This window comes from Chlorella variabilis (genome assembly GCF_000147415.1).
Source record: "Chlorella variabilis unplaced genomic scaffold CHLNCscaffold_1, whole genome shotgun sequence".
NCBI classification, from domain to species: Eukaryota; Viridiplantae; Chlorophyta; class Trebouxiophyceae; order Chlorellales; family Chlorellaceae; genus Chlorella; species Chlorella variabilis.
This window is the reverse complement of record NW_005435087.1, coordinates 2,032,181-2,048,261: the sequence shown is the minus strand read 5'-3', so window position 1 is coordinate 2,048,261 and position 16,081 is coordinate 2,032,181. Positions and strand designations below refer to the sequence as shown.

Genomic DNA, 16,081 nt, shown 5'->3' with positions numbered 1-16,081 from the left:
CCCTTTGGCGTGACATGTACCGGCTGCGGAGCGGAGCTGGAGTGGTGGAGGGTATGCATCAGGCCAGCAGGCTATCTAAGGCGCCACCCAGCCTGGCCAGCGAGCTGACCTTCAGCGGCACGGCGCAGCGAGGAGTGCCTGTGGTGTCTCTCAATGTGGCGATGGCGGCGCAGCCCGGCGGCGGCAAGGCAGCCGTGCGCTGCGGCTGCCGCGGCGCCTGCACCCGGAACTGCAGCTGCAAGAAGAATGGTGCGCGGTGTGGGCGGCACTGTGGCTGTATAACCGGTAAGGGTGGCAATTGCAAGAACCATTGAAGAAGTGTGCCTTGTACGCTTTGCCGTCTCCGCTGGAAGGTGCTGCCGCCTGTGGCGGCTTCATATTTCCTGTTCATTTCTGTTGTTCGGTCTCTCTGTTCGTGTTGGTTGGCTTGTAAGAGTTGTATTTCTGACGCTAGAGAGGTGAGATGACAGCGGGAGCGTTGAAGCGTGCATGCCATCACGTGTGCAAGCAGCCCCGCTCCGCCCCGCTCAACCCTCAAACATGGCTCTATGGGGTCAGTTCACGTATGGGAGGGGAGCGCCGCGCGGGCTGCCAGGAGGGAGCGGGGGCGGGGGTTGCCCAATCGGGAGGGTGCCACATCAGGGGGCAACACATGGTCGCGCGCACAGCTCGAACTGAGCCCTTCCTGCTCCCCCCGCACCGTGTGCCACTGGGAAGGCGCCGGGGCAGCAGACCGCGGGATTTGTGGGTGGGTGGCGCCACCGCCCCCCGGCCGGGGCGGGCCTCTTCAGGAGGCGCCCTGAGCCCAGCTGGACAGAGAAGCTCACCCCATTTACCTCCTAATCAATGGAATTCTTCAACAGAGAACCTTCTAGGGCGGCTGCGCCTGTGGAAGCCTGCCCACATTTGAAAGCACCAGGGCTCCTCTTGTGTTACAGTCAAAAGTCTGTGCTGCAAGCTTGTTCTTGCTGAAACCAGACTGTAAGCCCACACAAGCAAGTCACCCCGCTATGATAGGCCGCGTGAGCAGACCTTGGGCAGGGGGCACACGTGGCTGGGCTGGTGGCTTGGCCTGCCACCGCCATCGCCGCGCGGCGATGTGGATGCCAGCCTGCAGATGGCCCTCCGTTAGATGATGCTGTGATGCTACATGATAGGTCACGCCCTCAGCCAGTTGCTGTGTCCACGCTCTTCTGCAGCTGACTCGTCACCAACCCACTTGCCACGCACCGCCTCGCCCCGATATCATACCAGTACTACCCCCACAAGCGCAACCTGCATACTCCCCCGCCTGCCTGCATCGGAGTCGGGCAGTGTGCTAAGCTGGTGTTACAGAGGGGCGGCAGGCGTCTGCCGAAAAAGAACAGCACAGAGCACTATGCGCTGCATGCCGTGCGTGCCGTGGTGCCCCGGCCAATCAACAAATCAGTGTTGCGTGCGCTTTGCAAGTACTGGACAGGAAAAGATACGCTGTGGCAAGCACCAGATGATGCCACAAAGAAGAATCGCAAGGAGGCACGCAGCCTAGGGATGCACGCGGTCATTAGCAAAAGACCAACTCTAACACTCTTATCAGGTTGTCTGCTGTACAGCTGGCAAAGCTGGCAAAGTTTGAGCAGAGGAGGCAGCAGAAAAAACAAAGAGGGAGCACGCCGACGCATCGGCAGGCGTGCCCAGACAAAAAGGTCGCATGCGCAGATAGAAGTCAAGACAGGGCGCCAGCATTGGCGCCCAGGCGCAGGCGCCATGCGAAATAGGCATGGCATCCTGGCTTGTTGTATTGAGCTGCCGACAAAATGGGTCTGAAACCCGGTTGTTGCACCCGCAAGCAAGCCGCACCAGAGAAAACATTAAAGACGCTGATATTGGTTGTGCTGCAGGCCTCCAGCCAGCTGATGCTGCACACTGCTGCCAGCAAAGGAAGCCGGCAGCACAGGCAGCTTCCTCGGTAGAGGAACGGAGCAGCAGTGGATAGTCGGTCGGTTGGGTGCATTGTAGCCAAAATGAGTTGAGTTTGAAAAGTGGTGTGGTGGTGCGGGAAGAGGGGGGAGAGGAAACATTTTGACAAACAAACCCGAATTCCCTTTTAAAGAGAAGCAGTGGCTTAAATATGGCTGCTGTATGGGGGGTTGGGTTCTGCGCATTTCTGACGTGCTGAAGTGGCATCAATATCGATGCTCAAAGGCTGTTGAGGAGCAGGGTCGGCCCAGGCTGCGCAATGAGGCAGAGCTGGGCGCTCACAGGGACAGGGACAAGGGACAAGGGACAAGGGAGACGACATGTGGGGGAAAGACCAGTATGGGTAGGGGAGAGGACACTGGCCCAGCGGCAGTCATGCTCGCCCGCCTGCTGCAGGCCTGCCCGGCCCTCAGGCACGCACACAACAGGTGCCCGGGGCCCGGCAGGAGCTGCAGGCAGGCGGGTGCAGCATGCCTAGCGTTCTGGAGGTCGCGTGCGTGGCGGCGGCTGCTCACGCGGTGGCTTGGGATGAAGGTGGTGGCAAGCAGTGGTGGCACTGGTACTGGTGCCAGCGCGGCACCGGTACTGGCGCCAGCCAGGTGTGCCCGCTCAAGAGTGGGCCAGCATCATCAAACAGGGGCGGCATGCGCATGTCCAGCATCTCAATCCTGCAGGAGCACAACCCAGGCAGGCAGGCGTGAGCAGCAGGGGGCGGCAAGCAAGCTGCAGCATCCGTTGGCAGGGTTGCGGGGCGGGCCGGCAAGGAGCAGAGTGAGGCAGCCATGCGGGCGCTCCCACGCTGCCAGCGCTCACGCTGTGTGCTCGTGGTGCCCCGGCAGCATAATGGTGTGCAGCTGCTCGTCCTCGTCGTCGGCGCCGCCAAAGCCGCCGCTGCCGTGCTCCAGCAGCAGCAGCGGCAGGCCCAGGTTGTGCTCCATCAGAGACTCCGCGGGCAGCATGGTGTCGGAGGCGGCGGCGGCGGGCAGCCAGTCGTGGGCAGACGGCGAGGCTGCAGGGGGGGGAGCGGGCACGGGAGCGGCGCGGCGCGGTCAGCGCTGGGAGGCTGGCGTTGCGGCGCACGAGCCATGACCACCCCGGCTGGCCAAGCAGAGGCCCTGCGTTTTGGCTGCGCTGTGCTGTGCTGTGCTGTGCTGTGCCGTGCCCACCTGGAGCCTCGATGGACGGCGACACATGCTCCTCCGCCTCCCTGGCAGCCGCCGGCGCGCAGCCCACGCTGGAGGGCGCTGCCGCCGACACCTCGCACCCGCTGCTGGCCTCCTGGTTGCTGGCGGCCAGCAGCTTGGCCTTGAGCTCGCGCAGCAGGCGCAGCTGGCGCTCGGCCTCCGCCTGCGCCGCCGCGTCACCGCTGCGCACAAAGCCGGCGGCGACGGCGGAGATGTCGGCGTGGCCCGCGGGCGCCAGCCAGTGCTCGGGCGGCTCGGGGCAGCCGCGGTTGCCCAGGGAATCCATCTCCAAGCTGCCAAAACGGCCCACGTGGAGGGCGCAGGAGCCCTGCGGGGGGTGGGAGCGGGGGAGGCTTGGGTGAGGGAGGCTGGTGTGAGGCAGGCGCAGGCGCCCGGGCGCGCCAGAGCAGCAGGCGCAAGCCAGGCAGCACGCCGCGACGAGCGCGCGGTCGGCACGGCGGGGGCGCGGCGGTACGATGAGGCGGTACGGCGGCGGCGGTATGATGAGGCGGTACCACGGCGGCGCACCTCGATGGAGTACACGTCGCCGTCGCCCAGCTGCTCCTGCTTGATGGTGGAGGAGCCGACGTGGCGCAGCCTGCCGCCGCTGCCGGCCTCGCCCGTGCTGCCCACGCTGCCGCACGCCAGCAGCGAGGCCTGGCTGGGCGACAGCTTCGGCGCCTCGGGCAGCTGGCGCGGCGGCGAGCGCCGCGGCGGCGTGCCCAGAGCGCCCGGCGCCAGCGGCCACGCCTCTGCCGCCCCGCTGTGCCCGCAGCTCTGCTGCTGCTGCTGCTGCTGCTGCTGCCGTGATTGCTGGCGGGCCAGCTGGCGCATGGAGGCGGGGCGCGCCTGGGACAGGGCACCGCTGCCGGGGCTGCCGGAAAGGGAGAGGCCGGGCAGGGGCGGGATGGGCAGGGGTATGTGGACAAGCAGGCTGGCGTGGCTTGAGGGCGAGGGCGTCTTGAGCTGCAGGCGTGGGATGGGCAGGAGAAGGGAGGAGCCAGTGGGGCCACGCGCGGGGGAGCGGGGACCTGGGCCAGCAGCCAGGCAGCGCGCTGGCACCAGCTGCAGGCTGCGGACAGGCAGCAGGGCCCTCACTCACCACCAGCTTGCGGCGGCTGGGCTGGGCCGCACTCTTGCGCACGCGCGGCGCGGCGGGCGCCCGCCCCGCCGCCTGGCCGCCAGCCTCGGGGCCCCACCCCTCCCAGTCGGCGGGCAGGCGGGCAGGCGCGCCTCCAGAGAGATGCGCGCCGCGCCGGTGGGCACGTCGTTGTTGGCCAGCACGCTGCGGGGCAGAGGGTGGCAGCAGCAGCAGGCAAGATGCAAGGCATCAGAGCACGGCGCAGAGGGGCACGCCGGCCAGGGCTGCAAGGGCTGCGCAAGCAGGGCTCACCGGATGGGTGGGCTGACGGCGGTGGTGAGCAGGCGTGTGCCCTGGCGGTTGTAGATTCCGGCCACGAGGCGGAAGGCAGCAGCGTCCACGTGCGTGCACGCCTCATCCAGCGACAGGTACATGTAGCGGGGGTCCTGTAATAACAGATGGCAAAACAAAGAGCGTGGGTGGGTTAGGCAGGGCTCAGCAAGCAGTCTGTAGGTGGCGCTGCATGCCAAATGGGGGCGCTGGCAAGATGGTTCAGGGGAGGAAAGGCCGCACCTTTCTGGAGCCGTGGCCAGCGGGGGCTGCGCCCGCCTCGCCGTTGGCATCTATGGGGGCGGGCTCAGGCGGCGGAGCAGCCTTTGCCTCGCCCCCGCGGCAGCGCTTGCCAAGCCGGCCAAACCGCTGCAGCGCAGGGCAGGGGAACGCGTCAAGCCAGTGCCGCAAAACACACGCATCCCTGGTGTGTCAAGTGCAGGTGGGCTGCGCAGAGCAGGGCATGCCTGAGCCCCGCCCTGGCTGCATTGGCACCATGACAGCTGGCGGTCCTGCGGCTGATCGGCGGCAGAACATCCAAATGATGCCTCACCTGGATAGAGCGCAGCACGCGGCCCTCGCAGCCCTTGCAGCAGTGCTTGCGGGTCACCAGGTTCCTGCGGGCAGGCATGGGAGGGTTGAGGAGTCGGGGCGAGGGCATCCTCACTTCCTGCCGGTACGTGTAGGGCGCCGAACCGCCCTCAATGCCAGGTGGCTGGCTGGGCATCCCGCGGGTTGCCCCGCACAACAGCGCAGGCTGCTTGGGACCACAAGCTCAAGGCGTCAGCCTGAGGCTCCGCCCGGCTGGCTCACCAAGCAAAGTGGTCGCTGCCGGGCACCAGCGCGGGCCCACGGCCGCGCCCGCTGCCGCTCGCGCCACAGGCATCTCCCGGCTGCCGGTCGTAGCACAGGTACACGTGAGCCTGCACCTTCACACCCGACTCCAGCTGAATCAGGAAGCCGACGGCCGAGTCCTGCAGCAAAACGAAAGGGGCGGGGGCGCAGATGCAAGGGGTGGGGTGACAGCGCCAGAGTGTGCGGCGGGGTTGGCCGAGGAGGCCCATCGGGCGCAGTTGCATTCCAGCAGGCAATCCTGCCTGCTGGTCCGAGCACCCTCGGCAATATGTGGTGGCACTGCCGCTGTGCACCTGGTGCGCCTCTGGGAACTTGGCGCCGCTCGCGTGGAGCGCTTGCTGAACGGCCGCCGTGCGCGTGCCGCCCTCCTCTCCAAGCACCAGCTCAACCTGGTTGTAGCTCCACCGCTTCTTGCCCAGCTTGTAGGCCCTGCAACCAGGGAGCGTGGGCCAGCAAGCTGAACAGTGGCCGCAAAACCCCAGGGCGCCCCCAGCCAAACATTGGCCGCATGTCGGGTACCCAGGCCATTGGGCCTTCCATTGCCCACACACCCCCCTCGGAGGGCCAGGGGCTCCCCGGGGCGCCCCGCCGCGGCCGCCATGTACTGCACACTGGTGCATGGCGAGCATGCCAGCCGCTGCGTGGTGCTCCCTGGCGCTGCCCCTGCCGCCCCAATTGGCCTCACCTGATCTCGGGCAGCTGGGTCCCTGGCCTGAATTGCTCGTGCCAAGACTGCGGCAGCTGGGTCTGGAGCGGGCAAGCCACAGAGCCATCCATGGTGCCCTCCCTCCACGCCTGCGCGGCCCGATATGTCCGGGAGGCAAGCCTGATCACTTAATATGTTGGGGCAGGCGGCGTCTGGGTGATGAACACGCGAGAACTCAAAAGCGTAGTGGACGCAATCCGCCTTTCTTTCGCGGGGATTTAACTCCCCCCGGGCGGCGCCATCCGCCCACCATTGCTGGGTTCAAGGCTCAATTGGCCCTCAGCGAGGCATCACTTGCAAACTGAGATGCACAGGCGGGCGGCAGGAGGCCTGTTGTGACCAAGCATGCTTCAGGGAATTGAAGAGATAGGTGCTCCAAACTCCCCACCCTCCTCAACATCCTTCTACAACCTGATTTAAAAATATTGTGCAGGGTACGTTGAGACGATGGTGAACCCAGGCTTCGCTGACCGGCCGCACCCCACCATGCGGCCCCCGCTCATACCGCCCTGTCCAGTCACATAAATTGCAGGTTAAGGGCGAGTCCGCCCCCACAGACTGATACACAAGTTCGACGCCTGCATCGATTGCTTGCAGTAGGCCGGCACAAGTATTTGTGCCCGCCCGCCACCGGCTGAGACTCCCAGGTCAGGACCCACTGCCAACGTGCTTTTGGAGCAGTTCAATGCGACTCAGATTCATTGGTGCGCTGGGACATTGCAGGCACAACTGGCGGTGGGCACAAGTGGCAAGGCCCCCTGGGCAAAGTAGTGGGGCTGCAGTGGTGGGTGGTGTGGTCAACAGCCAGGGGTGTGCATCCGGCACGAGCGTGCATTACTCTAAGCGCTTGCTCCAGGGTCCCCCTTGCCCCTGCTTGTAAGTATGTCTGTGTGTAACGGGCAAAGAGCAATTTGCTATTGGCGGATTAACTCTGCTTTGCGCACCCGCCGGTTTGCGGCTCACGTGTGCCGCACCGGTACCTGCTGCTGGGCAGCCGATCAGAGCCTGTCCAACTCAAACCCGACCTGCGCTCTACACGGCGTAGGCGTGAGGTGTTGACGAAAGGTTCTGTTGCCTGGAGTGAAGCGACGTTAGCTCGAGGGCCCACATCACGCGGCGTGCCGCGGCGAGGCAGCGCATGTGTACTGCCGGCGCCAATGCTGGCGCGCCTGCGGGCAGATCAGCATTGTCCTAGCATTCCTGGCATCCCCTGGAGCTCTGTCCCCGCTCCCCTGCTCACGCCAGCACACAAGATGGCGGAGGCGCAGGATGACGGGCCTCCGCCTCCTGCAGAGGTGCCGCCATCGGCTGCACAGCCCTCGGTTGACGATGTGCCCCCACCCCCACCCGTTAGCGAGCCAGCCCCCGTGCCAGCGGACAGGGGTGAGGCCGCGCCGAGCGCTGCAGCAGGGGCCGCAGCTCCTGCATCGGAGGTGGCAGCTAATCAAGCAGCAGCGGAGGCGGCGGCAGCCGACGCTCCGACTGCCCCCGCGGCAGGCGAAGCGGCCTCCTCGCCCACGGCGGCAGCAGGAGAAGGCGCAGCCGCGACAGCAGCAACAGCTCACGCTGGCGCAGCGGTGAAGGCAGAGGAGGGCAGGGCAGCGGCAGATGTCAAGGACGAGGCTGTCGTGACGCACGAAGCGGCAGGCGGCCCCGCACTAGCAGCACCCGAGCCGCCCAGCGACGAGGTGCTGGTGGCGCGCCTGCGCCAGCTGCTGACGGAAGTGGACCTCGCCACAACCACGGGTGGGTGGTACGAGGCAGCTGGCTCGGGGCCTGGCCGCCGGAGCCGGCATGTCGGCGCAGCTGGCCTGGTGAGGGGTGGCCGCTCAGCCTGTCACGATCGTCTCGCACCGATCGGGCGCCTCGGAATCCGGCTGGCAGCCAAGGCAGCTGCCCAGTACCATGCCGTGCCTCAGCTATCCCACCAGCTGCACCATCTCCCCGGTCCCCTGCCTCACCGCCTGCACCCTGCCCGTCCTCGTGCTGATCTGTCCACACTCTCGCAAGCCACCTGCCTGTATGGCGGCTTATGCTCCTCGCCCGCCACCAGCCCACCCAGCCCCGTTCCGTGCTGCCCTGCAGAGAAGCAGCTGCGGCGGCGGCTGGAGGATGAGTACGGTGTGGACCTGGCGGGGCGCAAGAAGCTGCTGCGGTCTGAAATCAACGCCTACCTGGAAGCTGCCGAGGGGGACCAGGTGGGCTCAAAGCTTGGGCACGGCGGAGCAGCCCCTGCATGTGTGGGAGCGAGGGAAGCAGGGGTGCGGCAGGCTGGTTGGCGAGGGCCTAGGCCCGGGTGGAGGCAGAGGGCTGTCTGAGGGCAGGCGGATCGCTGCCGCACTGCTTGCTAGCGAGCAAGGAGCCCTGCAGGCACTGTCTAGCGGCCATTTTTGGTTGTGAGTCGCACCCCTGCCTGAGTCCTTGCAGGACAGCGCTGGGGAGGCAGAGGGGAAGGAGGAAGAGCAAGAGGAGGAGGAGGAGGAGGAGGAGGAGGCGTGAGTACGGCTGCCGAGTAGTTTGCTGCAGGCCGCGCCCGCTCGCCTGGCTAGTTGCAGGCCGACGCCCCAACATTCGCGCTTGCGTCCACTCGCCTCCTCCCCGCCTGCTCCACGCGCCTGCAGGCCCAGTGGGCGCAAACGCAGGGCGGGCGGCAGCAGCCTGGGCTCCTTCCTCAGCCCCGAGATGCAGGACTTCCTGGGCGTGGAGCGCCTGCCCCGCACCCAGGTGCGGCTGCGCCCTGCAGAGCGGCGCTGCCCCGGGCCCTGGGTCTCGCATGCGGGCGCGCGCCACGCCCAGCCCCTGCGTGCGTGCCAGCCCGTCGCGCTGCGCTGCCCAGGCCGGCCAGCCGCGCGCGTGCCGCCTCTTGCAGGTGGTGAAGCGGCTGTGGGAGTACATCAAGGAGCACGGCCTGCAGGACCCCAAGGACAAGCGCACCATCATCTTTGGTGAGGGCGGGCGGGGCGGGGGAGGGCGTCAGGGAGGGCCCGGCTGAGCGTTTGTGGCGACAGCGCAGGGCGCGGGCGCATCGGTTCTGTGTGGCGCTAAGCGCGCCGTGGCCGGCGCCGTCGGGCCCGCCAGCGCTGACGAATGCCGCTGCTGCTGCTGCTGCTGCCGCCACGCCGCATACCGAGCGCAGACGACAAGCTCAAGACGCTGTTCACCGGCACCAAGTGCAACATGTTCAAGCTGCAGAAGCACCTGTCCAAGCACTGCAAGACCAGCGGTGGGGCGGGCTGGGCGGCGGCGGGCTGGGGAGGATGCGGACAGCAGAAGGGGTGATGTGTTGAGCCCCGTGTTGCTGCTGGACGCGAACCGTGATTGGCCGACGCCTCTCGCCCTGCCTGCCTGCGCGCTCTCCTCTGCCTGCAGATGTGGTTGGGGGCAGCGACGACGACGAGGGCAGCGAGGAGGAGGGTGAGGATGATGATGATGAGGAGGAGGAGGAGCGGCCCCCCGCCAAGAAGGCGCGGAAAGCCCCCGCGCCCAGGGCCGCCAGCCGCAAGCGCGGCAGCAGCGCAGGGGAGGAGGGCAGGGAGCGCAAGCCCAACGGGTTCACGAAGGAGTGCACGTGCGTGTGTGTGGTGGTGGTGGGGGGGGCTGCGTGCCCTCTGACGGGCGGCTACATGCATGCATGAGCCAGGGGCGCGTTGGAGGGTGCGTGCTGGTTGCCCTTGCTTGACAACAGGCTGCGCTTCGGCGGCCTTTGCCCCGCCTCCTGCCCCACCTGCCCCGCCTGGCGCCGCCCCGCGCCGCAGGCTGTCTGCCGAGATGGCAGCCTGGATTGGCAAGCCCACCGCCTCCCGCCCCGAGATCACCAAGTTCTTCTGGGCATACTGCAAGGAGCGGGGGCTGCAGGTGCGGCGGCGCGGGCAGCATCTAGACGCCTGCCCAGCAGCGACCGAGGCTGGTGCCGCTCAACCAGGCGCTGGCAGCCGCACGATCCTGCTGCTTGCCTGCCAACGCCCGCTGCGATGCCCTTGCCTTGCCGTCCTGCGCTTACCGCTTGCCGGTGCCCGCGCGCTTGCGCCCTTCTTCCTTGCCGCGCCCCGCAGGACCCCGCTGACAAGAGCTTCATTGTGGCGGACGGGGCGCTCAAGGGGCTGACTGGCGAGGCGCGGTTCAAGGGCTTTGGCTTCTCCAAGCTCATCAAGGAGCACATCACCGGCTACACATAGCGGCGCGGCGCGGCGCGGCGTGGGCGTACACGTACCGGCGGTCAACTCCCTGTGCCGCCGTCAAGCGCGGGCTGTCTGTTTCCAGCCCGGTCGCAGGGGAGGCCCCGGCCCCGGCATCAGCTTTCATTTCTGTCCCGCTCCGAGTGCTTGCTCTGCTGCTGCCGCCGACGTGCTTGCGTCGCAACGGCCTGTTTCATTCCCCTGAATTTTGGTTTTGGAATAACAATGTAATCGATGGATGTCATGCCACTCGAAAAGGGAAAGCAGTGCTCACAAAACCAACACGCATACATCACGGGCGGCGGAGCCAATGTTGCCGCTACTGCCTGCGTACGGGGCAGCTCTTCTGCGTGCAGCTGCCTGGCTCGAACAGGCCGCCGCACTCTTCGCACAGGCCCAGCTGCCGCCGCTGCTGGCGTGCCACAAAGCGGTCTACCTGCGGGGGAGGACCCAGCGCGAGCGGGATGGATCAGCGGTGCAGAGAGTGGCAGGCGGGCGTGGGGGCGGCACCTTGGCGTCCCTGCTGCTGCCGCACTTGCTGCTGAATGCCAACACATTCAGCATGCAGGTGTGCCACCCAGTGTCGCTACAGGCACGGTGCGGGCAAACCGAATGGGCACCTGGCTGGAGCTCAGGTAGAGGAGCAGCAGCAGGCCGCCAAACACCAGGCCCACAGCCTGGTCTAGTGTCCAGATCGGCGCCTCGTCCACCGCAACTGCCAGATCGGCAGCGAGCTGCGGCAGGGCGTCTGCGACAGCAGCAGGCACGGCCGCCACTGCTGCTGCTCCCACCGACGCCGCAGGTACGGCTGCCGCCGCCACTGCCGCCGGCCGGCGCTGCATACCATGCGCTCCAGCGGCATGCATTGGCCTGTTTGGCCGCTTACGAGCTGCCAGAGGGCTGCAGCAGGCGAGTTGCTGCTGGTGGCCGGCCTGCGGTGCGGCCAGCTGCTGGGCGCCAATACGAGACGCCATCGGGGTAATCATCAGCAGATGTGAGTCTGAAATGACGCACTGGAGTGTTGGGAGCTCACTTTTCGCCGGGATGACACTGCTGGCAAAGCACGGAGCGCACAGTTCCAGGTCCGAATGCACACCTTGCACCAGTAAAAGCACCGAGGAGGAGGAAGCCCGATATGCGCTGCTTGCTGCTGCAGGCAGGGGAGGGGTGGGAGGAGCTGGTGGAGCTCCACGCCCTGCCTGTGGGCACGCTGCCAGAGGACGTTTTGCAGCAGGTGAGGCCCCGGGAGCCCTCAGATCGCGTGGGGTTGGCATGCCAGGCCGTGGGAGCAAGGGTTTGACCGCTGCCGCCGCCGCCGCTGCTCAAAAACCCTGGTGCGGAAGGCCGACACGCAGGTGGGCTCAGCATCCGCATGCCTCTTGGCTTGCTGGCAAATCAATGCCCGTTGACCGCCTGCAGGGCCAGCTGTACCAGGCAAGCATTGCAGGCGGCAGCGGCGGGCGGCTCTACTGGCAGCACAGCCCTTTGGCTTGGCAGCACAACCTGCTGGCCTCTGGCCTTGCAAACACCCAGGCACGTGTGTGGCATGGTCCCAGCTGTAGTGCTTTCCCAGCTGGGGAGGAAGCGCAAGCGCATTGTCCTCCCTGAGCCCACGGGAAGGCAGCCCGTAACATGGCAGCGTACTGCCCTACCTCTTTGACCGTATCTCACGTGGCCCATGCCCGCAGGTGTGTGGCGATGCCGTGCTCGCCCTCCCCGAGCCGGCCTCCGAGCTGCAGCTGCACCAACAGGTCCAGCAGCTGGCCGCTCAGCACCTGCGGCACAGCGCAGGGTGGCGACTGAGCGGGGCGGGGCCCTGCGGCGCCATCGGCGGCATCGACCCCAGCTGCGCGCCTGGGCGCCGCAAGCGGTCAGTGGGGTCCCAGCAGCAGCAGCAGGCGCTCCTGCAGCAGCTGCTGCGCCGGCCTGTGCGCGCCTCTGCGCAGCAGCGGCCCGGCGTGGCAGCTGATGCACAGGCTGGCGCGCAAGAGTGGGGCGAGGCTGCGGTGGCGGCTCCCGGCACCCCAGAACGCCAGCCGGTGCTGGCTGCCACAACCGCCGCAGCAGGCGTCCAGCAGCCCGGACCCGAGCCTGAGAACCCGCAACCGCAGCAGGCCGGCCTCAGGGCCGCCCGCCAGCACCCTCCGCAGCAGCAGGCCTCCCACGAGGTCCAGATCTTCGAGTGCGAGCCGCGGCAGCAGCTGCTCTGGAGCATCGCGGGCCGCGCCACCTCCATGAGCTGGCAGGGAGGAGCGGCAGCAGCGGGGGCACCGGCAGCTGGGGCAGGGCCAGCGGGCTTGTCGCCAGCTGTTGCAGTGCCAGCTGTTGCAGTTCAGCCCGCCACCTGCGACTCCCTCCCTGCCGCTGCCCCGGCAGCAGCGGAAGCAGTGCTTGGCCTCCCATCAGACGCAGCCCCTGCCGTGCTGCCTGTCAAGTACCGCGGCAGCCTGGAGCGCTCGTGCTGGACGGAGCTGCAGCCGGAGATGCTGGCAGTTGTGCTGGCCCAAGCAGGTGTGGCTATTTTTTGTATTCAAGCAGTATCGCTACCAACCCGCTGTCGCGCTGGAACATCTCATGGGTCCAGTCCATCCACCCACAGCTGGCTCTGCTCTCGCCTCACCCTGCCTCACGCTGCCATGCCAGCCCTGCTGTGCAGGTCACAGCAGCCACACGGCACGCACGCTGAGCCAGGTGTGCAGCAGCTGGCGGCAGGGCGTGGCGGCAGAGCGCAGTGCGCTGCGCCAGCTTCGCTTCTCCCGGCTGGAGCCCCGCGCGGCCGGCAGCTGCGGCAATGGCAGCAGCCAGGCAAGCAGCGCTCTGAGCGGCGCTGGTGCCGAGCGCAGCAGCAGCAGCGGCGGCTTCCAGCTGCCCTGGCTGGTGGAGCAGGCGGTCAAGGCGGGCAATGTGGCCGCCAGCGTGGCAGCCGCACGTTACCTGGAGCGGCAGGGGCAGGATGGCGTCCTTCCGCAGTCGACGCCTGGCTCCGCTGCAGCGCTCAGGGCCGCCGGCACCTGGTATGGCGCCGAGAGTGAGGCTGCTGCGCTGAGGCGTGGCGCTGGCGCTGCCGCGGCACGGTCGTCAGGCATGGCTGCGCAGGCTGCGCGATACTGGGCCCGCGCGGCCAAGGCTGGGCACCCCGAGGCGCAGTGGAAGCTTGGGTTGGGGCACTACAAGGTGTGTACCGCATGGCCTGGCAGGCTGGGATGCCAATTGGGGAGTGGAGCCCCCCCTCTCTCTCTCTCTTGGTGCGCCGACCGCCGCCTCCTTGCCTGCAGGGCCTCATGGGCCTCTCCCACGACAGCGAGGAGGCGCTGATGTGGCTGTCGCGCGCCGCCAGGCAGCTGGAGGAGGCTGCGGCAAAGCCAGGCGGCGGCGCCGGCAGCAGCGACTGCCGCGGCGCTGCCGGGACACCCCCCAACACCGTGCAGCCAAGGCTGCCTGTCCTCATGACTCAGGCCAGCTGCCGCCAGACCTTGGCCCAGGTGGGTGCGTGGATGAGTGGGGTGCAGCCACAGCTGTGCACCGCCGTGGCACGACGTCTGCCCTTGCGGCTGGCCGCGCAGCTGACCTCCTCGTCCTTCCATGCGCCTGCAGGCAGCGCACATCCTCGGCTATTTGTGTTTGGATGGAGAAGGCACCCGGGCCGACACCCAAGCCGCCATCCGCTGGTTCCGCCTGGCTGAGCGCTACGGCTGCTTGGAGGCGGGGCGCGTGCTGGGCTCGTTGTACAACAGTGGCCAGTACTGAGGCATGTTTCTGATTCAGGTGTCTGTTCTTTCAGCGTCTCTGCTCCTGCATTATTCTTTTGTTGGCTTGCCCACCAGAACCCCAGGTCCGGGAATCATCAATGGATCCCAGACCCACGACCAACCGCATTCCCTGCGCATTGCACTCGGTAATCTGCCTTTCTGTACACACTTTTATGCTGTACCAACAAGCACCCTTCGTGCAAAACATTGACATACATTGACTGGTCATGCACGTGTGGCGGCCACTGCAGTACTCTTCAAGTACCGTCGCCCACATGTGGTGCCAATGTGGGTGCAACTGCGTTCGTGTGGGCATTCTCGCATTGCACACCCTCCAACAGCCATGCTGAAGCGCGTGTTTTATCGAAAGTGCAACGAAACAGCATCAGACGAGGCCCTGGTTCAGGAACTGCTCAGCCAGGTGGATGAGCGCACTTTGGAGGCCTATGATGGATCCAGCGAGCTGCCCACAGGCGCAAAGGACGCATCGGCGGTGGAGTCGCTGCTCCTGCGCTACTTGGTGGCTGAGAAGAAGAGCATCGAGCAAGCCAGCGCAAGGCTAGAGAAGCAGGCAGCCTGGCGGAGGGGCTGGGGCACCGTGTCAGAGGTGAACAGCCTGCCTGCAGTGCTCCCCTACCCGCCGCTCCGCCCTGCCGTTGGTACCACCACACTGGTTGCTGTTCGGCTCCTGTTGGCTATCAAATCAAACCGACAACTGTCCGGGCCCGCTCCCTGTGGGTGCAGGAGGATGTCATGGCAGAGCTGCAGCTGGGCAAGGTCAAGGTGCAGCTGCCGACTACGGGCAGCGCCGGCCGCCCCATGATCATCGTCAAGGGCAAGCTGCACAGGCCAGGCACACCGCCGCTCCTCATGAACCAGGTGTGAGACGTGAAGGCGCGGCCCCTGCAGCAGCCGGGTGGCATCCCTCCGCATGCCCAGCGTGCGCAACAATCGCCACCTCCCTGCAGTCCTTAAGGAGTGGCGCCTCGGTGCCCCCACCGCTTCACCACCACTCTCACCGCCGCCTTGCTGTCTGCCCGCAGTTCATCTACTACTGCTTGGAGGCCGCCAGCCACTACTGCTGGCACCCAGCCAACCCGGACGGCAAGCTGGTGGCCGTCTTTGACCTGGCGGGCTTGCAGATAAAGAACCTGGACGCCGCGGCGCTGCGTGCGTCATTCACGATGCTGGAGCAGCACTTTCCGGAGCGGGTGGTGGAGGTGAGCGCAGTGTGATTGACGGGCAAGGCATGCACGCCAACTGTATTGGTTCAGCAGAGGTATTGATGAAAACAAAAATGGGGAAACAATTCTATACCTGTGTGTGTGTGTGTGTGTGTGTGTGTGTGTGTGTTTTCAAATAGATCTGGATGCTGGAAGCCCCCACCATCTTCTGGGGCATCTGGAAGCTGGTTTCCCCCTTCATCGACCAGACCACGCGCAAGCGCATCCACTTTGTGTACGGGGCAGCGGCGCGGGAGCAGCTGGTCAAGGTGAGCTGCTGGCCTGCACCGCCCATGTCCATTACGTTGACGCCACCTTCTTGACTGGCACGCGCGCCCTGCCTCCGCCGCTGCCCTCCACGACTGCTTCCTGGCGGCTGGCTGGAGGCCGAGAGTGTGTGTGCGGCATACTTGCCGCCTGCTTGCGCGTGCAGAGCCTAGGCACCGACATCCTGCCGGTGGAGTATGGCGGCAGCGCGGCGGAGACGCCGGTGGAGCAGGCCGTGCAGCAGCTGGCCGCCTGGCGCAAGCAGATGGGGCTGGAGCAGGCTCAGCCGCAGGAGGAGCTGGCGCAGGAGGGTGCAGCGTCGCTGCGTGTGTCGCGCTCCTCCCCCACCCTCGCACAGGCGCAGGGCAGCTGCTGAGAGCAGGTAACTGCACCCCTCGACGTGAACCACATACTGCCTTTGCAAGCTCAATCTTCCTGTTCACTTCCCCGCCTGTCTGCCATCGTTTCATCTGATTCAGTACCAGCCTCTCCATTGCTGTCACCTCTAAACGACGGCCCAATTTTGCACTCCCCCTTCTGATGCTTCATCCC

At 66.5% G+C, this 16,081-nt stretch overlaps 4 protein-coding genes across 4 annotated transcripts; 3 read left to right on the top strand and 1 right to left on the bottom strand.

Moving 5' to 3' along the window:
* Positions 1 to 1,430: 1,430 nt before the first annotated feature.
* On the bottom strand, positions 1,431 to 6,186 carry CHLNCDRAFT_56556 (expressed protein; the record flags this gene model as incomplete). The annotated part of the gene is made up of 11 exons (XM_005851808.1): positions 1,431 to 2,627; positions 2,773 to 2,968; positions 3,126 to 3,471; positions 3,672 to 4,017; positions 4,246 to 4,428; positions 4,537 to 4,670; positions 4,798 to 4,923; positions 5,108 to 5,171; positions 5,368 to 5,528; positions 5,703 to 5,838; positions 6,095 to 6,186. The coding sequence occupies 11 exons, from the start codon at positions 6,184 to 6,186 to the stop codon at positions 2,471 to 2,473; spliced, it is 1,941 nt and encodes a 646-aa protein (XP_005851870.1). The 3' UTR covers positions 1,431 to 2,470.
* Positions 6,187 to 7,368: 1,182 nt separating this feature from the next.
* Positions 7,369 to 10,290, top strand: CHLNCDRAFT_49597 (hypothetical protein; the record flags this gene model as incomplete). The annotated part of the gene is made up of 9 exons (XM_005852144.1): positions 7,369 to 7,861; positions 8,201 to 8,313; positions 8,543 to 8,610; positions 8,737 to 8,839; positions 8,985 to 9,060; positions 9,252 to 9,338; positions 9,485 to 9,683; positions 9,871 to 9,970; positions 10,168 to 10,290. The coding sequence occupies 9 exons, from the start codon at positions 7,369 to 7,371 to the stop codon at positions 10,288 to 10,290; spliced, it is 1,362 nt and encodes a 453-aa protein (XP_005852206.1).
* Positions 10,291 to 11,425: 1,135 nt separating this feature from the next.
* CHLNCDRAFT_133431 (hypothetical protein) lies at positions 11,426 to 14,037 on the top strand (the record flags this gene model as incomplete). The annotated part of the gene is made up of 6 exons (XM_005852143.1): positions 11,426 to 11,524; positions 11,710 to 11,829; positions 11,979 to 12,801; positions 12,947 to 13,464; positions 13,566 to 13,772; positions 13,885 to 14,037. 6 exons carry the CDS (start codon positions 11,426 to 11,428, stop codon positions 14,035 to 14,037), a joined length of 1,920 nt encoding a protein of 639 aa, XP_005852205.1.
* Positions 14,038 to 14,382: 345 nt separating this feature from the next.
* Positions 14,383 to 15,905, top strand: CHLNCDRAFT_133430 (hypothetical protein; the record flags this gene model as incomplete). The annotated part of the gene is made up of 5 exons (XM_005852142.1): positions 14,383 to 14,646; positions 14,784 to 14,918; positions 15,083 to 15,259; positions 15,403 to 15,531; positions 15,696 to 15,905. The coding sequence occupies 5 exons, from the start codon at positions 14,383 to 14,385 to the stop codon at positions 15,903 to 15,905; spliced, it is 915 nt and encodes a 304-aa protein (XP_005852204.1).
* Between the last annotated feature and the right edge of the window lie 176 nt (positions 15,906 to 16,081).